The sequence below is a fragment of the Kryptolebias marmoratus genome, linkage group LG9 (genome assembly GCF_001649575.2).
Source record: "Kryptolebias marmoratus isolate JLee-2015 linkage group LG9, ASM164957v2, whole genome shotgun sequence".
NCBI classification, from domain to species: domain Eukaryota; kingdom Metazoa; phylum Chordata; class Actinopteri; order Cyprinodontiformes; family Rivulidae; genus Kryptolebias; species Kryptolebias marmoratus.
Window position 1 is genome coordinate 6,092,815 of NC_051438.1, and position 27,664 is coordinate 6,120,478.

The 27,664-nt window shown below is 43.1% G+C and overlaps 1 protein-coding gene across 2 annotated transcripts; it reads left to right on the forward strand.

Annotated features, from left to right (window-relative positions):
- Window positions 1–307: 307 nt before the first annotated feature.
- Window positions 308–27,117, forward strand: snx25 (sorting nexin 25). Of its 2 annotated transcripts, none has more exons than XM_017423120.3 (22): window positions 308–468; window positions 800–1,446; window positions 2,476–2,560; window positions 7,653–7,869; window positions 8,481–8,653; window positions 10,601–10,787; window positions 11,264–11,334; window positions 15,489–15,679; window positions 15,837–15,968; window positions 16,308–16,457; window positions 18,982–19,107; window positions 19,232–19,396; window positions 19,509–19,640; window positions 20,003–20,143; window positions 21,264–21,377; window positions 21,625–21,702; window positions 23,123–23,206; window positions 23,302–23,419; window positions 23,495–23,561; window positions 25,202–25,383; window positions 26,194–26,294; window positions 26,383–27,117. In XM_017423120.3, exons 2-22 carry the CDS (start codon window positions 1,099–1,101, stop codon window positions 26,446–26,448), a joined length of 2,928 nt encoding a protein of 975 aa, XP_017278609.1. In that variant the 5' UTR covers window positions 308–468; window positions 800–1,098; the 3' UTR covers window positions 26,449–27,117. The 2 variants fall into 2 exon arrangements, with proteins under 2 accessions (XP_017278609.1, XP_017278608.1); XM_017423119.3 differs by having other exon boundaries at window positions 312–518.
- Window positions 27,118–27,664: the final 547 nt, after the last annotated feature.

Sequence of the window (27,664 nt, forward strand, 5' to 3'; positions counted from 1 at the left end):
ATATTATCTGGTAGTCATGGCTGGATGGTGGTGTTATCATTGCTTTAAGTAAGAACATTGGTTTGTATTGACACTTAATGGCGCCTTTGTGTTCAGCTGTCTGAGAGAAAAAAACAAAACAGAAATCTGTCGTCACAGAAACGATGCACAAGCTTTTTATCTGTTAGTGCGCTTGATTAACTCACACGCGTAGCTGCCGTGTTGGGCGGCGCTTCTCCCAAAGAATCGATCACTTACGTTCAGACGAGAGCCCCGCCCTCCCAAAGTGTGGGAAGAGTTACAACATATGCAACGCCAGCAGCTACCGCCACCGCTCATTGGCTGACAACCTTTCACGCTTAGAGGGATTCTTCGTATCAGTCAGCTGGAGCTCAAGGAAAATAACATTTGCGTGTTTGGATTTCTCGAAACTCGTGCGATTTGTGGCCACATTTATGACACGTTTGTGTGACCATTGGAAGTGCTCCGGTACATATGTTACTGCAATGTTGTTGTCGAACATATTTTTTTACCAATAGGTGGGTGGCTAACACATTAAAGCTAGCAGATGTTAAATTACTGAACGACTGGTTACTAAGCTATCAAGCTAGCTAGCAACCTGACAGTCAGCTCAGTGAACGAACAGTTCCAAATTATTTATTTATTAGTATATACTACATTATTTAGCTTGAAAGTTAGTGACTTTGCATGCGTTTCAGAAAAAAGTAATATACCTTACATCGCGCGTTTAGGCTGAGTTCTTGCTAGCCCAGACAGCTAGGTAGCAACAGTTGCTAAGCTACTTTTATTTGTCTCCAAGGTGACGGTGGCTGTCGCTCCTTCTCCCTCCATCGTCGCCCCGGGTCCTTCCGTCTGCACTCCCCGCTGCCAACGCGAATTCGAGCGTTCTCGTCTGGAGCGTCGCGTCGCGGATGAGTGAGCCCGCGGAGCTCGGTCAGCGCCCGGCGGTTGTCGTCCAGGCCGATGCCGGCGGCGAGGACAGCATAGGCGGCGCGGCTCGATGAGATGTCAGCGCGGGGATGCCTCTTCCTGCTGTAGTCGACGCGAGCGTTGCAGCCCAACAAGTGGTGACACATATATGGATGGTGGGGTCGCAGCATGCCCACCCCTTCGACGACCACCACTGCTCCGCTGGCTGGAGAGAGTAGCAGCTCCGGAGGAGAGGGGGAGCCCCTTATGTCCGACTCCACTGGCGGCTCCTCCGTCCGCTTCGTCCCGGCTTTCTGCCTGGGCGTGGTGGCGGCGGTGGCGTTCCAGCTGGTCTGGGGAGGCCTGACTCTCACCTCCTTCTTCCTGAAGCTGTTCATCTATGTTTCCTTCGCCTTGCTGTGTTTCCTGGCCGGGAGCTTCGTTCTGCTGGTGCGGAAGAGCCCGCTGAAAGTCAGCTGCTTCAGCCGGAACAGGAGGCAGTCACCTCAGCGGCTGGACTTCTTCAGCAGGCTCATGGTAGGCAGCCGTGAGCTCGTGGAGAGCAATTACTAGATGTGCATCTACAACTGATTAACTTTTGGAGGCAACCCGATTGAACATGGCTGCCACAGCCAACTGACCTCAAAAGGACAAAAAAAAAATGTTGTCCACTCATTTAGTTTTGCAGATATTGTGCTAACATTTGGTGTGGGAGTAGCAAACAGTCACTCATAACACATACTTCAAATGCTATTAAGCGCCTGAGATCTTTAGCTTAGACTGTTGGAGTCAGCTCATCTTTGTCTGTTAGCAAAATATCTAATCAAGCACTGGACACTTACTGTACATCTGTCCACAGCTAATCAACATTGGCCAACACAAAAAGTCTATAACGCAGTTAAATTTACTGATATTGGTAGTAGCTGAGAGTCATTCCCAACATGTTTTATTGAGCGTGACAATCGCGCATAACGTTATTTTCGAGGTTTTGACAAAAAAATAAACAGCTCTGTCATTAATCAATATAAGATGATCTCAGTCTAAAACTCTGGCGTGAGGGGCGGCGGGCGATATGCATTCACTCTGGGAATGCGAGGACTCTGTTCTGCCCACTCATGTTTCCTCTCACGCTTCTCGCTTCCTCTGTCTTGATCTATTATTGATAACCATCTGGCTTTAAACTCCTATCTCACACACACACACACACAGAGTGGACGGTCATTTATTCCTTTTGAAAACCGACCGTGGCTTCCCTCGGCACGTCGGCCGCCTCGTTTGGCTGCTGGGCGCTGACGTTGGAGCGAGGCTGTCACAAACATTCGTCTGCCTGACATGCCTCCTGAGCCGTGACAAATTTGAGCCGCCTCGTCTGTCAGGATCGCAGCTTTCAGGCGTCTCTCTCTTTCTCTCTCCCCTCGCCTTTTGTCGATGCCCCCCCATTTTCCCTCATTATATTGTTTTCTTTTTGTGTTCTGTTTCTCTCCCCCATCTGAGGTAGGACTCATTGATGATATTTCAGGATGTTCACGCTCTTGATCTGGTGGTTTTGCTGTTGTTGTTCCTCAGGGTCATTTTTTGGTGCCAGCTCAGGAGTTGAGCCAAAGCAGACGAGTGGTCGTGTCACACAATGTGGACAAAACTCTGAAAGAAGGTAATGAGTCACCTTTGCTCTCTGTATCCATCTGGGTTATTTGAAGCAGACATGTAATAGATACTGCTGAGTCCCAATAGTTTCCTGAGATTTTATTATATCACTTGGAAGGAAACATATGAGCAATTAGGAGGGGATGTATTGATTATATTTCATGATGTTCAGATTCTCGAGAACCTTTGAAAGCCAAACTTGGACTTCTTAAAGCTTAAAACTTATATTAAGGGTGTAGCAGCTCCCCAGCACTTGAATTAATTTGCGCGGTCTCGACGGGTGATTTTCTAGGTTTGTTTATTTTTCTTTTGATGTGGACCATCAGTCACCGTAATCACCGTGAAAACTAAACAGATATACAAATATTAGAATATAAACATAAACTTACAACACACCAACAACTAAGTCAAGTCATTCATTAGTACAATGATTTGCCAGCTTTTATAGGCCTGCCCTCTTAGCTACGGCAGCCCTTGAGGTACATAACAAAAAAAAACAACAACTTTACAAAGTGCAAATGGCTGGCTCAAAACAAACAAATATTATTAAACAATCTGCAACATCATCCAAATAATTTACAATAAATAGTTTGAATAATAAATTTGAATAATTTAGGCAACTTTATAAATTTAAATGGTTCACTATCCATTACAAAGGGTAAACACAAATTTTCCAAGAAGTTAGGCAATTTCATTTGAATCTGGTTCTTAAATGTTAGGGGATGTTTGCATTTTAAGTAAAATATTTTTTTTTAAAGAAATTTTGAAAGGTGCTAATGCAGCTACTGCCCTAAATTCCATGCAGGAAGTTGTTTAGTCTGCCTTAATTGAGCTCTAGTTTGTTTGCCTACAAAGTTTGGTTCATTTGGGGAGGTGTGAAAGCTCAATCGAACTCTGATGTGGACCAAAAAAGTGAACTCTGGTCCGCCTAAAAACCTCAGTCTCTGTTCAGTTGAAATGAACTCTGGCGCGGTTCGAATGCGTATGTGAACACAAGCGGACTGGAAACCACTCCAAAAGCAGGAAGCAGACTACAGCACAGGGCCTTCTGGGTAAATACAACCAAAACAAACGAGTGTTTCTACCACTATAGGGAGAGAAATGGCTTGAGGTCAGACGTGGAATGAAGAGAAGGTAAAGGAAATCCTAAAACTGCTAACATTTAACACCACTCCTTTTTTGTTTCCTTTTCCAGAAGAAGGAAGTTGCGCTCAGTGTCTTCAGATGGTTTTCGTGTTGTTTCCTTCAGTAGTTCTTGGTGCAGCGCCACCTTCAGGCGAGGAGGGGAACAGGTCGTTTTATGTGTTTGGCTCCATTGACTCAGTGCAGTGAGACTAAGAACCACAACAGCTGAAAATGGAACAAATGCTGCTCTGAAGACTGCTGGTTTTAACAAAATCCTGTTGTTGTTTACGTGGACAATGTTTTGCAGTTTTTTGTGCCTTTTGTCTGCACCACACGACGTACAGCTACCAAAAGTCACAGCATACTACAGGATTCTTGATGTATTTTTTGTTTAGGTCTTTACAAAGCTGTGGGGGCTGTAGTGATAATCTTGACTGAAACAGAAGATTAAGAGCAAGCAATCCTGGTCCTCCAGGGCCACCATCCTGCATGTTTTACTTGTTTCTCTGCTCCAACACACCTGATTTGAATCAATAGGTGATTAACAGGCTTCTGCAGAACATGAAGAGGTGATTTAATCTCTGAATCAGGTGTTGGAGCAGAGAAACAAGGAAAACATGCAGGATAGTGGCCCTCCAGGACCAGGATTGCCCACCCCTGCTCTCCAGTAATATTAAAAGTAATAGAAGCAGACATTGAACATATTGTCACGAGTTCAACCCAACACTCCAACCCTTATGGGCATTTAATGATAATCACTCCTGATACACGCGATGTCTGCTGTGTGGCCAGACCTTCATGCAAATCTGTTCAGCCTTTTGAGTTGGCGTGCGAAGAAACAAACCAATCACACGGCGCACACAAAGTGCTCATTGGAGGCAATATTCCCATGATGTTTTGTTCAGTTTTATAAAAGGAAAAATGATATGTTTGATTGTATAATGCTCACGGCTTTAATTGATGGCAGATTTAAAAATGGTTCTCCTTTTCACGTCACGCAGCAGAGCTGGCCTGTTCAGAGAACTGCGATTCGGGAATGTAATGGCCACACCACTGTCAGAAAGCAGGATTGGTTTGATTTTCAGCGAGTGTCTTGTCTCTTTAGTTTGCAGCACTAGAATACATTTCATCCTGTAATGGTTCGGATTGTGAGAGGAAAAACGAGTGAAACTTCTGTTTCTGGGAAAACTGCTGACTGAGGGAGCTCAGCTTCTGTCTGTCAGCATGACCTCACTGATCCCTCCCACTTGTTCCACCAGTGGACGTCTCGATCATAAGACACGTTCGCTCAGTCAGTGGATCAGTGTTGCTGCCAGTTAGCAGATGGCCTCAGGATTTATTCAGAGTTACACAGACACTTGCACTCTACAATGAGTGGATTTGCTCCTCCTTTATGACAGGTGTTAAACCTGTGGTCAGCAGGTAACGATATGGTTGGGTTCAGAATCAGGACCTGATGTCTGCCTGTGTTTCTGTCCTGTCCTGTAACACATTCAGACCGTTCACAGAGCTTAATTTCTGAGAAATGCATCTTTGGAGGGATCTAGAATTTAAAATGTCAAGAACGGTTCCTGTAAATGTAGTTTTAAAATACAAATAAAAACATCTAGAAGCCTTTTCAGTTCGTTTTCGATCCTCTGAATAGTTTATTTTTCTTGTAGCTGGAGATGTTGGGTGATAAAACAAGCAAAATGTTTCAACTGGAAAGTAAAGCAAATCCATTAATTCAATTAATGAACACATATTGCCTGCCATCGTTTGTGGCAGAGTTTTAAACTCCGATTATTTTATGAAGAGAGTCTGAGCTGTAGCCATTTTGTTCAAACCTGAAAATGACATTACACGTAACCTCATACGATATCGCAAGTTGTCGCTCAGAGTGTGTGTTGTGGATGACTCTCAGCTACAGCCACACCCGTTTAGCTCAATATTTGTAAAACTGACTGAATTATAATCATTTTTGCATTTTCTAAGGTGATACGTAACCCCACTCACATTTATATGTGTGCCATTTAATGGTGGCCATCTTGATCTGGATTGACTCCAGATATACATCCAATGGTTACTTTCCAAAAATTCCATTAAAATCTATCCAGCGATTCATGGGACGATTTGCTAACAGCTAGACAGAGTTGACTTCAGTAGTTATTGACAAAATTATAGCCAGTGAAATTCCTTGAATACGGACATCTGCTTATGTGCTCCCTTTGTACAAAGGAGGCGACCAGACAGAAATCACCATCTGAAAGAGTTTTAAATAACATTTTGTCAAATTCTTGGTTTTAGGAAAATTCATTTTATGGATCTGTCAAAAAACCTTTGATACTGTTGATCATAATATGATGATACAGAGGCTTAATAACATTGGACTATCAAAACAATCAGTTGGTTGCTTTGAAAATTACTTTAACAGATCTCAGCGTGTTCAAACGGAAGGGCTAAACTTCATCTATCTCCCTTATAATAAATAAAGGTGTACCCCAAGGATGGATTTTGGGTCCATGACTTTTCATTGTTTCTATGAACTGTTTGGATTATAATGTAGCACATTCAGTGTTTCATTTTTTACTGATGGCACTGTTATTTATTGTGCTGCTTTACGCCAACCAAAGCACAATAATTCTTTAGCTTTGTAACAATTACTTCACTGGCAGATAAGTCGCCCGTCCAGCCATCTGTGCGTCTCCGTTTGTTCTCTCCGATCACATTCAGCATCACAGGGTCTGTCTGTGGATCGATTCATTACCGCCTACAGGCTGTAGATGCTCCGGTTCACCTCCTTCTTTATGTCCCTAGGCAAAGAGAAGACGGTCACAACCACATGGGAGACTAGCGGAGAGATAAGATGTCTTTCTGCAACTACTGACTCCAGTAAATTTATGCTAAAACGTGCCGTCCTCTGCACATAAAATTGTGACTAATTCTAATGTGCAGTTACATCGAATGAGCTTATTCTGATCATATTTCATTTTCAATCAAATAAACTGACCCACATCTTTAAATAAATTGGTCTGAAGTCTCACTCAGTGAGAGAGCAGGTTTAGTCAGACTTCTTTAAAGCAGCACAACAGGTAACATTAGAGTAGGAGTGGCAGTCTGACATGGTTCTCTTTACTTTTGGACAAAAAGTTCCCCTTTTAATCATTAATGACCTCTTAATGCAATTTTTATTTAGATTGCAACCTTTTTTGTGGCCTGGCTTAGTAAGATGTGTGTTATCCCTGTGAGCCTCAGTTTCTCAGGTTTCGTCATGTCAGCGTGCGAGGTTGTCTGTTTTTGTCTTCTTTCTGAGTCGTCGCTGGGATGGACTGTCGACCTGTTTCCTTTTATATCTCACCTCGACTACGCCTGGCTTTTGAGAAAACAAACAGGATTTGTTAAATCTGTTTAGAGGATAGTTAAATCCAGTAAAGGAGGAAAAAAAAAGAAATCTTAAATACTACTTTTTATGCCTCCGTAGTTCTGACCACATCTTTAAATCTTTAATAATCGACCGGCTGAAAGGCATTTGTTTTGTTTGTATCTGCACAGGTTTTAATGAACCTTTCAGAAAGTATTCATTGGATGGGCATCTACAGCTGATTAACGTTTGGGGTCAATCCATTTCAAGATGGCTGCCACAGCCAATCAACTTCAACCAGCACAAGAATGGCCAGAACTCAGTGAATTTTAAGTGGCAGTAGCTGAGATTCAATCACAACATATATTCTGAGCGTTGGGTTGTTTATATTTATTTTTAAGGTTTGACCAAATCGGCTGCAGTTCCACTATTTCTCAACATAAAATAATCTTCTAAGACTAACATGAAAGGCGGTGGGCGATAAGCATTCTTCCAAGGCTCTGAATTTCAAAAACATTTCTTTACACAGAATAAATTGTGAAATAATAGAGTTGCCTTAGTCTTATCTCTACAGCCTTCTGTTTGGGTCATTTTCAGATTTTGAGCAAAGACTGCTTGTCCCTCCTTTCTGCAGTGTTCGACTTTGCCTACAGAGACTACATCCTGTCGTGGTACGTCCCCCTGAGCCGTGATGAAGGCCAGCTGTACGCCATGCTGCTGGAAGACTGGTGGCAGATGATCGGGCAGCTCAGGTCCAGACTTGCCGATATCGACCTCGTCAACGTGGTGTGTTACGACAGCGTCCGGATCCTTCACTCGCACTTCACTGACCTCAAGGCTGCATCCGCAAGGTATGACAAACACAGCGGCCGCAGAATTGGCTGCAACTGAATGCGTTCAGCCTCGCCGTCCCGTTGTATTTGTTGTGACAAACGAGGGGAAACTCGGCAAGATAATGTGTTGCAGTGTTCGTCCTCGCACCTCCCGACCACAGCTTTCTTCCCTCCGGGGTATGACTCACCGTTGTTTATCACAATGACAGCATTCCGCTTTTGATTTGCCGCCGAAGTCATTTCCATGCCCACCGGTGTTCGAACCCAGCCCCGTCATTTCGTGCGCACTGATGGAGTGAAATCACTGCAATTTGGTGCAGGGTAAATGGCAAGGAAAATTCCTCACGCTCGCTTCCTTCAGCGGCGCACACGTAGTTAGGGCGGACAGACAGAGTAGTGATTCACATCATCTGGTTTTGTCATCCTGACAAGTCAGGGGAGCTTTAAAATTCGATCGCACTACAGAGACGTCTGCGTTTAGGAACACTGCAGCAGCAGCTTGTCTTCTGTCACGTTTAAAAGCCGGAGACAAAGAGGTGATGGCAACGCTGTATATTAGATGCTATAATCTGACATCAGGTTTGCTCTGCTGTCCTAATCTCTCCGTGTTTTATCATCTGCACCCAAAGACCAGAGGAGGTTGCTCGGCCGTTTCCCCTCCATCCCGGTTTGGTCAGCCCAGACTCAGAGATGGCTTTCCTCCGCTGTGTAGCAAGAATCCTGCTGCTGTGTCTCCTGCCACAAAAGGATGCCAAGTCACACACACTACGCTGCTGCCTCACAGAAGTTATCACCACCAAAGGTACCTGCACATGTGCCGAGACTTGGATTGGATTGTAGTGAAAGCATTTGGATAAACAGGGAAATGTCTGAAGAAATTTTGAGGGGAACGAATCCAGCCGCTTCCAGAAACTCATCATACATCAGCTGTCTTCTGTAAAGCTCTATAGTATTTTGGGACTTCCTTTAGTAGTAATTTAAGCTGACAAAATGCCAACGTTTTGACGCATAAACGTAATAAGACGTGGGTAGTTTGTTTGAGTAAAACAAGTCGGTAAAAGTTTAGGGAAGTTTAAAAGTTCAGAGTGTGACATTATCACAGTCTAAGTTGAACATTTTGTGATGAAACCCTCAAAAATCATTAAAATCCTTTGAGTTTCTGTAGGAAAATGGCTGAGTTTTACACCAAGATCACCCTAAAATGAGAAGAAACAGAACTGTAGGATTTTCGTCAAACCTTTAAAAGAACATTAGTCGTGATATTGTGAGATCTCGCAAAAAATGTGCCTGTGCTTGGAGATGACTCTCAGCTACCTCCGCATCAGACTTCAGCTCAGTGTCTGTAAAACCAACAGGCATTTCTCTGTTGACTAATGTCAGTTACCTGTGGCTGGCATCTTGAATTAGGTTGGCTCCAAAACTCAATCAGTTGTTGATGTTCGTCTAATTCACTGATCACTTTCTGAGAGTTTTCTAAAGATCTGTCCACAGCTCTATGAGATATTTTGCTGACAGACAAACAAACACACAGACATGGGGGTGCTGTACCACTTTTTTTTTTTTGTTTGTATGTTTATTTATTTATTTATTTGTAATGATCCCGGGCCGTCGTCTCCGAGAGGTTTGATGTGAAAAGCAGGTTTAAAAACCTCTGAGGGTAAAGATGGATTCTGAGTCAGAAACCCTGATTATGTTCAGTCTGAAATGAGCACTTTTGTCAGTAATGACCAGAAAAAGAGCTATTATCCGCGGAGCTGTTTTGCTGCGATTCACCATGGAAACGGATAATTAAACTGCATCGACTCCATTAGAAATCGGCAGAACTCTTAAAAAAATAAAAGCTTGTTAATGCAAGCTGTGATGTTTCTTACAAAAACAGAGCTGAGCTGAGGGCGCCATTTAGTCAGAACTGTTAGTCTACATTTTATTAATTTAATTCACCTTTTACCCAACCCAATTTTGATTTAATCTCGATTCTTTGATCCGTTTAGTTTTACACATCAACTGGACTTTTAACTTTGACACCTTTAGAACCGAAACTAACCAAACTAATTCTAAAATAAAGGACGTTGCTTTTTTGAATACCCGAACAGGACTTAATGATGGTAATTTTGTGTTCAATTTTGTCAATAAAAACTTTGATTCCTTTTTTTTAAGCATAATAACTGATTCCAGTTTCAGAATCACTCTGTATTTTCTGCAGCTCAGTCTGATCGCTGATTAAGAGCTCCTGGTTTTGACTTTGTTTGCTGTCGGCGGTCTCGTTTCATTTCCATGAAGGTTAAAGCAGGATGCCAACTTGTAAAATAATAAATTTTTTGGTCTTAACTTTATAAATAAGGGAAGGGCAGCTTGTGGTTCTTACGAACTCTTAAAAGTATAAAGTATGTCATTTTCTGTTCTTCCTTTCCAGCTTTTAGTAAGTGTGGGGGAAGAGTTGAGTATGGCGCAACATGTATGTGATAGTTATCCATAGGTCTATATTTCTCTCAATTTTAGCCGTTTTTAAGACCTAAAATGTAGCAGAATTCACTTTACCTGGTCAGTAAATTGCATGTACAATTATTTTATTTCCATATCATTTGATTATTGTATTATAGTATTCTTCATGATGCTACAACACCCTTGGACTGTATTATGTTTTCATATTGTTTATTTTTCACATCATAACTGCATTCGCTGACATCGACGGGTTTCTGCGGAGCAGTAAGCTCTATCGCTGTCTTTATATTGTGTGTTTGTGCTCCAGTGTTGAAGCCTTTGGTGGAGGTGCTCAGTGATCCGGACTCCATCAACAGGATGCTGCTGTCTCAGCTGGAGCAGCGGGAGCAGCAGGCTGAGCAGCAGAAAAAAGCCTACACCTACGCTGCCTCTTATGAAGACTTCATCAAACTGATATCAACTTCTTCTGATGTCAATTTCCTCAAACAACTCAGGCATGGCAGCAGCGGCACACGCGCCCGTCCCCACCCCCACGCGGCCTCATTAGACCGAGAACACTCTGTACCTGCGCAGACTTTACTAAAACACGCCATGCTGTGTGCATAAACTCTGCAGACTTGTTAACCAGACAGCGTTAACCACAAAGAGTTCTTTCGCTGTTATGGGGTTACTATGGGAACAAGCGTGTCTCTGCAGAAAATTGCTCAGTCTAAATGGGGGGATGGATATCATACTGCTATACTGCCTCATTAGTCTGGCTACGCGCCGACTTATTGCTGACATATTTTAATAATTCTGAAAGCAAGAACGCTCGCATTTTTGTAATATTCAGTACAGCGAGTTGTGTATTTTCTTATCGTATTTTTTGCTTTATTGATTTCACTTGGCTGTTTATTTATCGTAGGCCTGCCTATAACGATTATCTTTCTTCATCTGAAGCCTTTTTTTCCCTCTCCACATGTCTTTCCAGGTATCAGATAGTGGTAGAAATCATTCACGCCACCACCATCAGCAGCCTGCCTCAGCTCAAGAAGCAGAAAGGTAAAGACAGCACTAAACTGAAATGATTAGAATAAGCAAATAAAAACAAAGGTGTTGAGGTTGAACACTGCAAGGTAACATGATTAGTCGTGGTTTTGTCACAATGACCCAAAGGGAACCACTTGGAGCCAGAAGCCAATGCTATAACATGCCTGTGAAGATGATGTCTGTTCATTATGTGCCCTGCATTTGCCTTAGAGGTAACAAGAGAAAGGAGGAACGTGACGCTGCTCTTCAGAGAGATCCAGATTGCCAGACTGTCTGAGTTACTTGACACCATAATTATGGTTCAAAAATAAATTCTCTCCAGCTGTCAGTTCTTCAGTTCTTTGCTTACTTACTTATAATGCCGAAACAAAATCAGCAATAGTTGCGAATCATAGTCTGCTGCATGTTTTGTCACTGGAACTGAGGGCAGAGATCTGAAACTGTCCCGATCCGAGCTCGACAATCAGGTTAATTATAAGCATGGTTAGAAATAAATGTTGATTAAAGTGCTGCAGCTAAAAGAAGATGAAGCAAAGCAGTAGCGGATTTGGTGACAATATGTAGGAAAGATAAGTGCTCTGTGTATCTTATCAGACTCTACTTAAATGTACTGGGGAGATAATCATGATAAATAAAGCTACAGCTGTTGAAAATGCATTCTGTAATGTCCACCCACCTACCAGAGGGAAATCCAGACATTTCTTCCCCTGTGATATTCTCCATCTCCTTCTGAGGTGTTCCCAGACCAGAAAGGAGATATATTCCCTCCAGGAGGTTCTGGGTCTTTCTTGGGGTCTCCTCCCAAAGGGATGTGCCTGGGAAAACCTTCAGGGTGGAGTGTCCAGGAAACATCCTAATCCAATGCATCAACTGACTCCTTTTGATGCAGAGGAGCAGCGGCTCGACTTCGAGCTCCCTGGATGACGGAGCTCTTCACTTGAACGCTAAGGCTGAGCCCAGCCACCCTACAAATGAAGCTCATTTCAGCCACTTGTATCCTGGATCTTGTTCTTTAGGTCATGATCCATACCCCATAATCTATAGGTGAGGATTGGAACCCAAATGAAGCAGCAAATTGAGAGCTGCCTTTTGGTTCAGCTCTTTCATTACCACGACAGATTGCAGGAATGTCCTCATTACTGTAGACGAAGCCGTGGTACGTTGGTCATCTCATCTCCTGCTCCATCCTGTCATCACTACTGAACAGGACTCCCAGATACGTAAAGTCCTCTGATTTGAGAATTTATGCCTCTTTTACATGGTCCCTAATTCAGATGTCCCACTCTACTCGGCTCTACTCGGTTCAGCTCGATAAAGAATGCATCGCGTTCACACCGGCCAGTTTGGTTGGTAGCAGAGGAACGCCTCCTCATGTTGCGGGGAGCGGGGCTGTGGCGCGAGAGGGGCACTACCGAAACTTAGCGCAAGTTGTGTAAACAACAGAAGCGCTATGGACAACGTTGGCCCTGTGTTGTTGCTGTTTTTTAAACTTATGGGGATTCTCCTGAGACTTCAGGAAGAGAGGCGCAGTGGAAGAAATGCTCTAGATGCTGCGATTGTTGCGCGGAGTAGGACAGCTGTTATCCGCTTTACAGCGCCTTCAGCTGGGGGGCAGACGGCATAAACGTTGCAGGGTAAGCTAACGCTGTTGTTTATATTCCTACCTTCGCTCTTTATGCTTGCATCTGGTCACACCCCAGACCAATGAGTGAACAGGAGCTAAGCTTGCGCCGTCCACGAAGCAGGGCCTGCCCGGCTGGCCCTACTCTGAAGCAGGGACCAAAGAAGCAGGGCCAGCCTCGAAAAAATGCAGATGTAAACGCTCGCAAAGCGAGCCGAGTAAAGTGGAGTCGGGACCGTTAGGGTCCGTGTAAAAGGGGCATTAGTGTAGGGTTAGGTCAGATATCTGAGCTTCACATTTCAGGCAGTACTTGTGAAAATATATATATAAAAAAATGTCTGAAGTGCTGAAAAAAAAAAAAAGGGTTGACTTTTGTTCAGTATATTATTGTATAAATATCTCCCCACGGCTGGTAATCTTTGACCTGGCTGTGGATCAGAAGAATCCGAGAGCTCATGTTTTGTTTTCTCTGTCAGTGTTTACCTGCTTTCGTCCCATTCAAACTGAATTTCACTAAACCCATCACGACCCGTTTGGGTTTGATGCGCGATGCTACAGAAGGGTCCCATTGAGGCATCTCAGTAACCAGACCACTGCGTTGTCCCTAATCTGTCTGCTAACATGTTAGCATTAATGAGGGTTATTATGACATCCTGTTGTCATTTGTCAGTCTCTCAGTGGTCATGTCAGATGTTGTGCTTCATTGATGATATTGTTAATTTTATTGCCTTCTAAACCATTTAAACCTCCTACAACTGTTGAGTGAAGTGAGGGAGTTCACATTTATTTATTTATTTATTTATTTCTGTTTTTGCCAGGCCAATGAGGACTGGTCCAACTATCCAGTAAATATACTCACAAATACACTGAAAGATCGACATCTGCATGAGGAGAAAAAATGACTTGTTCTCCTGCTGATTTTGAAAGTTTGTATATAAAGAAATTCACTGTCTCTAACAGTAGCTTCGCTTTAGGGGAAAGAGGCTGAATGTCAACTAAAGAAATCCAGAAAAAATCTGCAACAGAAAAGTAAAAAATTGTTTTGCAAATCATTGAGTGAAATAAGTCTTTGATCTTAAAAAAAACACGACTTGGTAGAGAAACCTTTGTTGGCAGCACAGTGATAACTCATTTTTATAGCTGGTCACCAGGTTTGCTCACATCTCAGGAGGAGATTTTTGCCCACTGCTCTTCTCAGGAACTCTAAAGATCCCTCAGATTTCTTAATTCAAGCTACCAAATCTGGAGGCTGGCTAGGCTAATCCATGACCTTAACGGGCTTCTTCTTTAGCCACTCCTTTGTTGTCTTGTTGGTATTTTTTTAGATCATTGTCAAGCTGAAATATCCATCCATGACTCATCTTCAATGAAGAAGGTTCTTGTCTAAGATTGGACGGTACATGGACTTGTCTATTAGCCCCTTAACCAAAATATTTCCACTTCTGTGCTTAACTGGTGTTCTTTGAGTCTTACTCAGCTTTTCTCTTCCCCCAAAGACGGAGGATCAGGTTGATGTGTCAGTGTATTTTATGAACGTGTTGATTACTATTGTAATGTTGTAATTCTGCTGGATCTGTTTGGATTTTCCTCTAGGATCAGTAAAATGTCTGTTTGGTCTGGTCCCATCTGTCTAATGACTTAAGACAGGGCTGTACGTATGCTTTCTTGGACAGGGGGACATTGGAGTTGCTGCAAGGTTTCAGTCTGTTATGGTGTAGTTTGTAACCACTGGTGTTCTCTGTGACTGTGGTCCAAACTGCCTTCAGGTCATTATCATCTTCTTCCTGTGTACTTCTGGGCTGATCTCTCACCTTTCTTGTGATAATCCTCACCCCGTGAGTTAAGACCTTGCATGGAGGTCCAGACCAAAGGAGACTGATTTGTAATTTATTATTTCTGAATAATCGCACCGACAGCCGTTACCTTCTCACTAAACTTCTTCCTGATAATCTTGGAGCTCATTCCAGCCTTGTGCAGATCTACTATCTTGTCCCTGACGTCCGTTAAACGTTTCTTTGGGTCTTGGCCATGGTGGTGGAGAGGTTGGAATTTGAAGAAATCGATTCTGGGGACAGGTGTGCTTTATACACGTAATGGGCTAAGGTCAGGAGTGTCCTGTGATTGACTGATTGATTGTAATCCGTGTGCCACATGGGCACATAATCAATCTGTGGGAGCCAGAAGTCAGGCTGGGTTGTAGGGGATCAATTACTTATGTCACTCACTGACAAGAAAATACAATTTTACCTTTTATGCAATTTGTTTTTGCTGGAGTTTTAGTTCATATTTGATCTCTCTCCATTAAAATAATTAAACCTCCCGAAACAAACCGGTATTTTTTTGTAAGTGGGCAAGCTGTCAAAATCAGCAGGATATGAAATACTTATTTTCCCCATTCACATGTTGACCAGTAGTCAATAATTCCACCTGCCAAAGTCCTTGGAGACCTGATCAGCAGTCTAGAGTAACTTCTTCCGGACAGTCGAGTGGATTCGCTTGAGCTGACTGTGTTGCTGAGCATCAGCTACCGTTCCCTCTCTTTCAGAGCGAAAAGGTAGAGAGTCTGCGGCCATGAAGGCGGACCTGCTGAGGGCCAGGGATATGAAACGATACATCAATCAGCTGACTGTTGCTAAGAAACAATGTGAGAAACGGATCCGCCTGCTCGGCGGACCCAACTACGAAAACAACGAGGACGGAGGAGCTGATGACGGCGAAGAGCCTCAGAGTCAGAAGGTAAAACTCAGAATGTGCCGGGAGTCATTTTGAGTTTGGAGGAAAGGAAACCTCTGGAAAGACTTGTGTGTCAAATGGTTTACAACATGTACGGACAATTCTGCTTGGTGTGAACGAAATGAAACGTGATTCTTTGTTTTCTCGTCCTTTCATTCAGATCCTCCAGTTCGATGACATTCTGTGTCATCCAGGCTACAGGGAACATTTTAGAGTTTACATGGAGAGAGTCGATAAGAGAGCCCTGATAAGCTTCTGGGAACTGGTGGAAACGCTGAAAACTGCCAATAAGGTATTCAGGATGCACTGGGGGTTTCTCCTCAACGGTGCTTAATTAACATTTTAAAACAAAAAGCATTAAAAGGATCTCTGAGAAACTAACATTTTGTTTAATATTGTATCCAGGCCAGTTTTAGAGGTGTAATACCCTTTTTAAAATCTCCTGGTTTTCACTTTTTAGTGTGTTGAAGAGTTTCTTCAGTCTAAGATTAGTTTTTTGTACTGTGTGGTTTCTACATACATTCTTACAGCTGAATTTTAATTTTCATGTGAAATGTTACACATTGTTTTGTACCTAAAAGCGGTGGAAACGCATCTATAAAGAGGTATGTGTTTAACGTTTGTTTGACAGAATGAGGTGCCCCAAATCGTTGGGGAAATCTACCAGAAGTTCTTTGTGGAGAGCAAAGAAATTCCTGTGGAAAAGATTCTCCTTAAGGAGATCCAGCAGAGTCTGGTGGGAAACAGAGGAACTCAGGTTTTTGTCCGACTACAGGAGCAGGTAAATGCTGGTGGGATTTACAAACTCTTTGAATCATTTGGTAACGTGTGAAGGGTTTGTTGTGTTATGTTTAGGTCCCCGTTATGCTCTCGACAACCTACTAACCTGTGGTGGGCAGCTATTTTGTCTAAAGGGCAACATATGGAACAGAGAACTTTGCAGAGGACTGACCCAACAGGCAAAAGTTAATTCTGCCAAATATAAATGTTATAATTTGCTATAAATCTGAATTTTATTAGCGGCTAAGAGTAGACACTTTAAGAGGACAGTAAAAGTCTCAACAAGCTCTAATGTGAATTAAAATTTTGTGTTCAGCCTTTCTTCTTCTTTCGACTGTTCCCTTTTCAGGTTTCACCACAGCGAGTCATCCTCCTCCATCTAACGCTGTCTCCTGTGTCCTCTGTCCTCACTCCAACTATGTCCATGTCCTCTCTAACTGCATCCATATGTCTCCTCTTTGTCTTTCTCAGCTGCATCTCTAACATCCTTCTACCAATATACCCACTGTCCCTCCTCTGCACATGTCCAAACCGTCTCAGTCTGGCCTCTCTAACTTTATCTCCCAGTCCTTCAACCTGTGCTGGACCTCTGATGACATCATTCCTAATCCTGTCCATCCTTGTCCCTCCCAAGGAGAACCTCAACATCTTCAGCTCTGCCACTTCCTGTTCTGTCTCCTGTCTTTTTGTCCGTCCCACTGTCTCCAAACCATACAACATAGCTGGTCTCACCACTGCCTTGTAAACTTTTCCTTTGACCTTTGCTGCCACTCTTTTGTCACAAATCACTCCTGAAACTTTTCTCCATCCACTCCATCCTGCCTGGACTCTCTTCTTCACCTCTTTACCAAACTCCCTGTTTTCCTGGACAGTCGACCCTAAGTCCTTGAATTAGGGTTAGAGGCACCTTTGTGACCTCTGCTCCTTGTAGCCTCACTGTTCCACCTGCCTCCCTTTAATATAATTAATGAACACTCATAAAACATTTGTGAAAAAAAAATGCCAGTTTTTGTAGTATATCAAACACCAGAGTTAAATTAACATAAAATAGTTAATTTTGCGTTTTTTTTTGTCTCAATTAGAAGAAATCTTTTTCTTTCGTTTGAACATGTGCACTAAAGTCATGTTTCATGCCTGAGGTAGATGCAGGTCAGCTGCCGGTGAGAGGATCTGAATCTGGTTTTGCTGCCTTCTCATGTGTGGAAGGTTCCCTCTCCGTTTTTCTTTTTTTCTCAGGACACATGAACACAAGAATCCTCCAACAAATACTCCTTGACAAACTCCCCCACAGAGAGCCAACTGTTTTTGGTTATTGTGAGATATTACAAAGGTAGTCTTGACTGCGCCGTTCCTGGATGTGTAAATCTGTATAAAAAGAATCATTGTTTTCATTTTGGGCGTTCTGCTCTGTATTTCTCCATGTGTGTATTCTAATGTTCTCCACAATCTGAGCTCGCTGGTTTGCCATTGATTTCGGTTAATGAACACTTAGAAGCCCAAATCTTGTTAAAACCTCCATATCCTGTATCAGTCATCGTGTTTCTACCATATGCTGACATGATGGGGACTCAGATCTCTCACACACACACCTCAGACCAGTTCAGAGACTCTGCTGCTAGCGAGCACACTGGAGGCTGCTGATGTAAACACCCGCTCACCTTCAAAATAAAAGCACTGCGAAAGCTGGTTTTGTAATTAAAGCAGACATATTGGATTGACATGCTGAAGGATTTATATTTGATTTATAATTTTATTTATTTATTGATTGGCCTCCCTCTGGCTGTATGGGGGTAGCTTATGATGTGGCTCGTTGGCTGTAAGATACCTGTGTGTGCGTTAGAACGAGGCTAGATTGTTGGTTCTCCATTTTCACCATACTCTACATGTCTGCCCGGACACGACTCTGCATCAGGAAGCAGCTCACACACCAGAAGATCCTGCCACACCAGCACAACGCTACAGCTGTGGGTATCACATTAGCGCCATGTTGTTTCTATGACCTTGTCTGACCGAGGCATGGCCAGGCCTGCCATCACATCCTCACCTCAGAGGTTTTGTGCTGCCCAAGACCTTCTTTGTTCTATTGTATCAAACATAATGGGGACCTCATTGCATTTTGAATTTGTCCCTGAAGCCCTCACCAAGACCACCCTTGTTCTAGCTGATCGTTGACATCATAGCGGTGTCTTCATTAAGTCTGAAGGGGTCCTTAATCAAAAACAGAGCTGCATTTTTTTGCCTTTCTGTTTTAATTCAGATGAATGAATCGCAAAACCAACTCAAACATCGTTTAACTTCTAAAGAGGGCTTATTTGGGACATTTCTGTGCTTAGAAATTCACCGGAGATACAATTTCCTGACAATCTGAACCCGTCTTCCTGACTGTCAGCAGTCAGTATTTGTCAGATGCAGACGTAGCGACAAAAACGTTGCACAGAAATGTTCTTTTCTAGTTGGACAACATGTTGAAGTTTGTACAAATCCTCCCCTTCCCCTTATGTCTGCTGTTCTCAAATGTTCTCCAGGTGACAGAGACGATGAGGGAACGTTATTACCCCTCCTTCCTGGTTTCTGACCTCTATGACAGGCTGATGAGACGAGACGAGGCTCACAGCCAACCACAGTGTAGCCCAGAAGAAAAAGGAGAAGGGGTCAGCTGAGCACCTGTGTCTAAATAAAACAATGTTGCATACACATTTTCCACTCTTATTTTCTGTTTTGGTGTTTTCTATTATTGTCGTTAAAAATGTTTCTCGGTGTTGCGTCTGTGTGCAGTGCCAGGGTCTAGATGCTGGCGAGGACGTGTGCGACGAGGGCACTAAAGGAATTAACGAGCAGGCCAGCTATGCTGCTACAAAACTCTGCCAACTTTTTGACAAGCTGGAGTACAAGCGCCAGGCTCTGGGCTCCATCCAGAACGCACCCAAACCAGACAAAAAGGTAACAAATGGGCCGGAGAACAGGCCTGGGGTCACTTCGACACGTTCTTAACTGCAGTTCTCCTGAGCATAATGTGCTGGCTGAGTGAAACGTCTCTTGTGTATGTTTATAGATAGTGAGCAAACTAAAAGAAGAAATAGGAGCCATGGAAAAAGAGCACAGTGAACTTCAGCAGCATATAACGAGGACCGACTGGTGGTGTGAAAACCTGGGCCACTGGAGGGCAAACATTACCACCGCTGAGGTAACTGGATGGATCAAAAACAAACAAACAAACCTGACAAAGGATAACTGATAGGCATGAATAGCATGAGCGCTGACGTAGATCAGCTACAGAAACTGTTGTACGCGAGGGGGGAAAAAACAGATTGTGGAGGCAAATTGCACGGTTCGCATAATAAAGCACTTTCTGCGCACAGCACTTTAACCGAGATAATTGGTGTGCCGGGTTCATTCTCCTTTCTCCTTCTGTGGGACTCATCAGCACAATGGTGGGACGACTTCGTGGCCCCAAGAACCGTGCATTAGCAGCAGATGAAGTACAGCTAACACGGCTAATGTTCCACTCAGTGTGTGTGTGTGTGTGTGTGTGTGTGTGTGTTTCAGACTGCAGAGGAAGGTGGTGAGACTGTAGCTTGTTACAGCGTGTGTGTTAGCCTGGCAGAGGGAGAAGAAGCCGCCAACAGTCGCTGGTGCGTCCAGAGGAAACTCACCGAGTTCCAGATGTTGCACCGTAAACTCACCGAGGTAAGAAGCTAGCGTGTAGTGAAACAGACGAGCTGCTGCAGGCTCGTTTCAGTTCAGCCTGTTGGCTTCCGGTCATAGTTTTCCTTCTCACCTGACCTGGCTGGTAACTAACTTCCTGCTCAGGTAACCTCAGCAGGGACGCTCCACTTTGAGCAGCCTTTAGTTCTCCTCAAAGACTGCAGACGCATCCTACAGCCTCTTATTAGAACTAACAACATCCAAGAAGACTTCTGGCTCTCCTAAGGCCGTCTGGCAGCAGGAAGCAGCACGTTTTACCCGCAAATCTGTGTCATTTAAGTGGTCACCTGCCAGGTGTGGACATAAGCCCTCAGGTCTGGGTGCTCACGCCCCACTCTTCAAGGCCCCCCTCGTCCCTGAAGAGGAAAAACTGGGTTTGTAATATCAAGCTCTGAAGCTGCTTTACAAAAGGCAGGACAACAGAAAATGAGAAATATTCTGCACAATAAGTTTATTTAGAACTATTATTACCTAATAAACAGTCTGCTGGTTCTTTGGTGTTTCTCACTGACACTGATTTGAAATTAATTCTCCACACTTGTGATTAAATTAAGTTTTTAGTCTTGATTTTCTAAATATCAGAAGTGGATGACAGTAGATAAATTTAAATAAATCAGCGTCATGAGTACATGAAATATCTGATGCTTACTGTCAACATAATCACTATTTGTTCAGCTAAAACAACTGGAAATCTAATAATTAGTGTTTAAAGACATATTTAGGTAGCAGCAGTAATCAGTAGTTGATTGTTTTAAACAAAAGTAAACACATTTTTATTTAAAAAGTTTTGTTTTAATTCTGTAATAATGTGGTATCTTTGCTCAAGGTTTTCCTACTGTACAGGCATTTATATAATCTGTTTATAACTCGTCCACATGTGGGCAAACTGTGTGGAGCTGCAGCAGCGACAGCACTGCTGACACTTCACACTTTAAATGAAACTTCCCAGAGAGCAGAAACACGAGACGGTTTGAAGAAATGTCAGCTTTATTAAACCGTTCAGTCTGAAGGTCGTTAAATCTAATAGAAAAATAAGTTGTATACGCTGTTTGTTTTGATACTGAAATCGTTTTTTCAACTTGTTGTTTTCCCTCTTTCTCAGTGTTTCCCATCACTGAAGAAACTCCAGCTCCCATCACTGAGTAAACTCCCCTTCAAATCCATCGACCAGAAGTTCCTGGACAAGAGTAAAACCCAACTCAATGCCTTCCTCCAGGTGAACAGGAAGCAGCCGCTGCTCGTCGGGTCGTCTTTTTGTATTTAGAAGTAAATCTGTGTTAACGTCACCATCGAGCCACGTCGAACACAGGGGAACAGTGACATTTTCTGTATTTATTTTTGCTCTGACATGCCTCTGTGATTCTGAATCCTAACCTTGTTGAAGACCAGCCCGCTCTGTCACCCTCTGGGTTTAACGACAGCTGCTGACGATGAGCCTGGTTCTGGGTGTGTTTGTGTTGCAGCGTCTGCTGACGGACGAGCGGTTGTGTCAGTCAGAGGCTCTCTACGCGTTTCTCAGTCCGTCGCCGGAATACCTCAAGGTAACAAAGTTCTCATACCTTAATATGAGTTAGTCAGTCTGTGACTGAGTAACGGCCCTCACAGATTAATTTAGACTCACCTATGACGGTTGTTGAGAGAGTTTGCTTATTTGTTAGGTTTGATGGTACAACAACTAAAATGGAGCACAAGGGAATAGCATTTAGCTTGGCAGCATCACAACAAGGGTGTTGGGATCAGATAAAATGTCAAAATATCACTTTCCTACGTGGTTAAGTTTGTCAAAAAGACTTAACTGCAGCTTTGCAACAGTCAGAGTAAGAACCTGAAGAAAACATTGTTTCACTCCATCTGGGTTCACTGTCTCCACCGCAGCTGTAACACTTTTATGTTGTGTGTGTGTGTGTGTGTGTGTGTGTGTGTGTGTGTGTGTGTGTCTAGAACGACTATGACTTAAGCCGAAATAGCTTAGATTTTTTTTCCAGTTTTATTAACAACTCTTTGTCACTTTACTTGATTAAAAGTAAGAACAATTCGTCTGCACTGTCTGTATTTAAATCAAGTCGTCTGTGAGATTATATTTAAAAACTAGAAAGTTTCAGAAGAAACTTTGAACGCTGCCTGAACTTCCACCATTCATCAACTTTCTTCTCTAAAGCCCAGCACTACTGCCACATTTGTGTCCATCCTGGACGATGGAGACATCATTTATTTGGTTCCGTATGTTGGGCTCTGTGTGATGGAGCCTTGGGTTTCTGTACGCCCGGCTTTATGCACCCACACATTCTGTCATCAGCATCATTTGATTCAGAAAGCCATCCTGGCTTTGGTTCCCTCTGATCTCACTTCCTGTGTGGTTAAGACGTCCTCAGGAGGTCCTTCTCTGCGTTCTGATGGTCTCATTTTCTTACCTGTATCTAATGTTCGTACACATTCTGGCACTAAGGCCCTGGAATCAGCTGCAGAGGCTTGAAGCTGAACGAGTTGGTCTCTGAATGGTTTGAAGACTCTTCTTAAAGATGTTTTAAAGGAATCATCTGTTTGGAAATGTTTGAGCTGATGTGGTAGTTCTTCGTGTTTTCTCTCCTGCTTGTTGTGATGTACTTCAGCTGTGCTGGGATAACTGTGGTCTTTATGTAACGTTTCACTTTGTTCCCAGAATGCTTGAACTTAAGCTGTGACTGTGCAGAAACGAATGAACGTGTCAAATGCCAGGTCAGTCAGGACGGCTGTTGTGACTTTGACAGGACATTATTCTGACATGATCTGGGGTTAAAACACTGAACAGAACTTCAGACAGTTTAAAATTCTCTTTCTAACTATAATTTAGACGTGTCCCTTCTTCTTCAGGACTCGCGATGTGTTTGTTTCACCTTGTTCTCATTAAACAAAGACGGGTTTTTTTGTTTCTCTCAGATTTGGGAGGAGTAGTCGTTTATTCATCGTTTTGCTTGCTTGAAGGTGATGTCCATTCAGAAGAAATCTTCCTTCTCTCTGGCCTCCTTTCTGGAGAGGTTACCTGGAGATTTCTTCTCCCACACCGAGGTAGGCACTTAGGGCCGACGGTGACGCAGAGAAGCGCTGGGTTTGTAGCCCGAGTCCCATGTTTTGACGGTGCGCCTGCCGCTCGCTGTTCCCAGGAGGACGGCGACGATGACAGCGACCTGTCCGATTACGGCGACGAAGCGGACGGTCGGAAAAACGCCCTGGCTGAGCCCTGCTTCATGCTCATTGGAGAGATCTTCGAACTCAGAGGAAGTGAGCGGCTCGCCAGCGGAGCTGCCAAAGCAAACGGTGAATTTATCTAACTGCTCTCTGTCTGTTCCTGCTCAGTGTTCAAGTGGGTGAGGAAGACTCTCATCGCTTTGGTCCAGGTGACTTTTGGTCGAACCATCAACAAGTAAGTGCTGAGATTTGATGTTTTGCTGTTTACTTAGTCAGTTTTGAGTGAATAACAAGCATGAAATAGATTGTTTTTATTGTTTTGTAATGCAGGTAAAAGTGTCAACACAAGCTGCTCATTGGATTTAAACACTTAACTGTTTTCTTCAAAACTGACCCAAAATAAACTGGATCAGTTTCTGCTTTGTGGTTTACTGTTCACTGTCTGCCTCCTTATCCAGCTGTTTGTTTGTTGTTAAAAAGTTCTATTTTATAATCATTAATACTCTGTTTATTTCCCTGAACTCAAGGTTTTGAAACCTAAGGTTGGTTGCAAAATGATGTATCTCCTTAGTGTGCTTTGTCATCTGACAACCTGAAATTTGATTAGAAGTAGTGGATCAACACTAAATACTCCAAAATGCTAAAACAAATAAATAAATAAAACTGAAAAGTGGTCCTTGTTTACCATAACCTTCAGAAGCCACATAGTTATTTACATCAGCTCAGTTTATATCTACCTGCGCTGACAGCTGCCAGAACCAACTCCAGTCTAACACCTCGGAGTAGTGAGAGACATCATGAAGACCAAGGAACTCTCCACACAGCTCAGAGACTAAGTTGTGGAGAAGAACAGATCAGGGTTGGGTTATAAAAACTATCCCAGAACTCTGAACGTCCCACAGAGCTCCATTAAATCCATTATTAGCAAATAAAAAGATGAAGCTGCCACAGCAAACCTGCCAAGAGAGGGTCGACTAACAGAACCCACAGAGGAGGGGAGGAGGACATTAATCAGAGAAACATCCAGGAGGACAAAGACAACCCTGATGGAGCTGGGAGGACCTGTCCATAGGACCACTAGAAGAACACCATCCCTACAGTGAAGCATGGAGGTGACAGCATCATGATATGGAAATGTTTTTCATCAGCAGGGACTGAGAAACTAGTCAGAGTTAAAGGAAAGATGGATGGAGCAAAATACAGAGATCTGAGACTGGGACAGAAGTCCACCTTCCAGCAGGACAATGAGCCTAAACCCTGCTGAAGAACACTCCACTGGTTTAAGGAGAACCAGTTAAAGGTCCTGGATGATCCAATCAAAGTCCAGACCTCAGTCCAACTGAGAATCTCTGTTGGACACAAGCAGCAGCCGTCCAACCTGAAGGAGCTGCAGCAGTTTGGTCCTGAAGAACGAACAGAAAGTCCAGGTTAGATGGACCAAGACCACAGAGACAGAGACCTGATGGTGGAGCTGCTGCAGCAGGTGGAGACACGGAGGATGACTTTGGGAAGAGGGGAATAGTTACATATGCACCACATTTCAGTTTTATGTATATATTTTTTTAGAATAATTAACTTTGCCAAGGAAGTTATGTTTTTGGTAGAGCTGGTTTGTCTGTCAGCAAGATTTCTCAAAAATTAATGAACAGATTTAGATGAAGTTCACAAAAACCTGGCTGGTTTTAATGACCCTGTGGCCTTGGCGGAGGTTTGTGCTCTCTGAGAGCTTCTAGTTTAAAACAAGTTCTCCATTTTGGCGATTTATTAATTCAAATCAAATGAAAAAATCCTATCAAATTGCGGGTTTTTAAGGAAACTAAATGGGTGTAAATACTTCTGTGACCCACTATAACAGGGTGATCTTCTTGACTTCAGGCAGATCCGGGACACGGTAAACTGGATCTTCTGCGAGCAGATGCTGGTGTGCTACATCAGCGTGTTCAGGGACACCTTTTGGCCTAACGGGACCTTGGCGCCACATGGGAAGGTCCGAACGGATTCTGAGCGCAGTGAGACCAAGGAGCGGGCTCAGCAGAAACTACTTGACAATATTCCAGGTTGGCGACATGTGCAGACAGGACCTGCGCCACTTCAGAAAGGTGGTGGTGCTGTCTGATGTACATTTAAAGAGAGAGTCTGGCCATTTTTAAAATCCTAGTCCCACCAGAGGCAGAATGAACCAGAATACCGTTGCAATAACACTTTGTATATTCCCGGATATTCAAAGTTCATTCCAAACCTTCAGGCTCATTTTTGTGGCCGGCTCGAGTCTTTTGCTTCTGTTCAAAACTTTCCAATGCAATTCACTGTACACATACATTACAAAAAGTAATTCCAACCATTAATGGCAAAACATCTGGCTCCTTCAGCTGAGTTTACTTCTTTTACTCAAATCTCCACCGTCTGCTGACATGCTGGCACCTCGTCCGTGAGGCCAGGTGCTGCACGGACGTCGTGTAGCAAGACGGAGGCGCAAATTCTTGCCACGTCGCTGTAAAACGAGCTGTGATCGGCCGGCCCACAGGGGTCAAATGGACCGATCGATTCAGCTGACCCACATTTGTTTAGTAACGCGACTTTGGCCGGAGAGAAATGGGACAAACTCCAAACGACGTCATGTAAACAAGCCGAGGTTTAAAATTGGCTAATGTAGCGTTTTTAACACCAATATGTTGTTATAAAAAGGGTCCTCATTTGGATAACCATTAGCCTAGCCTGGATGAAGACTTCTGCCCTTTTCTCCAGCCTTCATGATCTGTGACTAACTATTAATAACTATTTGACCGAACCAGTCCCTTTAAGCTTCACCAATGTGGAAAGTGTTTCTGTAATTTTTGTATTTCTTTGTTTGTTTGTTTTTCAATCAGATGCACTAGCAAACCTAGTCGGCCAGCAGAATGCCCGATTCGGAATCATCAAGATCTTTAACGTCCTACAGGAGACCAACGCCAACAAACACCTTCTCTATGTAAGAAAAGCACCGAACACCGGTCCATCAGGTCGGACTCACAGACACCTAATCCCCCCCAGTAACCGTGTCTCACCGTCTTCAACAGGTGCTGATGGAAATGCTGCTCAAGGAGGTGTGTCCTGAGCTCAGAGGAGCCGTGGACAACATCTAAAGCACAACGCCACACGGCGTCGCTTCACGAGACCGGCTCGTCTCTCTGGCCTTTGTGCAGCGGACCAATCACAGGCTGGGACGGAGGTGGAGACATTTTGTAGACGTGCCATGAACGATGGGGGCTACCGATCGTAAAAGCCGATGTTTAACTTATCTCAAACTCCTCCTACCACACCTGGAGCAGGACTGTAATTTTAAAGGTCGTGTCCTACACATTAGGTTTTTTTGTTTTTGTTGTTGTTTTTTTTTTTTTTCTTCCACTGACACAAGATTAATGCCGGGGCAAAATGACAACAATTTGTTTTTGTTCTCGTGTGAATCATGACAGTCTAGTCAGAAACGTCACCGTTTGGACATTAATTTTCTAGAGCAGAACTTAATAAAAACAAACCCAGATTGTATCGATGACAGAGTTCAGGTTTTATTTTATTTTTTTGTCCTGTGAGGAGAACCAGAACCTCCCAACATTCCTGCACACAAACTGAGCAACACTCGTGTTCTGTGGTTCTTGTTGAGGCTTCTAATTGTGCAATATGATTTCATGTTTCAAGTCCCTGTGATGATTTTATTTATGATTACTATTGATAGATTTTATTTTTAACAAAAAAAACCCCTAAAATGTTTAGAAAGCATTTATATGAGCAATAAATCACAAACAAAAAACGTCCTGTTTGTCATTTTTTCTCTGTTTTTACATGTGAGCTGAGGAAGCAATAAGTCGTTAAATGAGTCATCTTGAATCAGGCTGACTTCAAATGTCAGTCAATTCGTTCAGTAATGACCGAGCTCCATTAAAGTTTGTCCACCGGTTGATGAGATATTTGGTTAACAGACATAGGCCATGAAAATGCATGACTCAAAAAAGCAGCTACTGCAAACAGCAGAGTCTGAAAAGAAAAACATTTAAACTTCCTGTTCAAGAACGAGTCAGAGGAAGAGGAGGCTCGCTGATGTCATGTGTCTGGTTTAAAACTAATCTCAAGGAATAAATGACGTGTTTGTCTTTCACAAACATTTTGATGTAAACGTTAATGAAGAACATTCTTGAAACACGTAGACAAAATCCAAAAAAATCATCCAACCTTTGTGTGTTTCAGGCTGTTTGTTTTTGTTGCCTTTGGAAAATGTATCATAAAGGCTTTGTTTTGTTTTAAATGATTTTCTTATTAAACATGAACATGTTCCTCACTGGAGGGCTGTATTACAAATTAAGT

Excerpts from the sequence above, each read along its gene's own strand:
- snx25 (XM_017423120.3), top strand. The coding sequence starts at position 1,099 with ATGCCCACCCCTTCGACGACCACCACTGCTCCGCTGGCTGGAGAGAGT. Across the intron at positions 2,561-7,652 it reads GGACAAAACTCTGAAAGAAG|TGTTCGACTTTGCCTACAGA; the intron begins GTAATGAGTCAC and ends TCCTTTCTGCAG. Across the intron at positions 8,654-10,600 it reads AGAAGTTATCACCACCAAAG|TGTTGAAGCCTTTGGTGGAG; the intron begins GTACCTGCACAT and ends TTTGTGCTCCAG.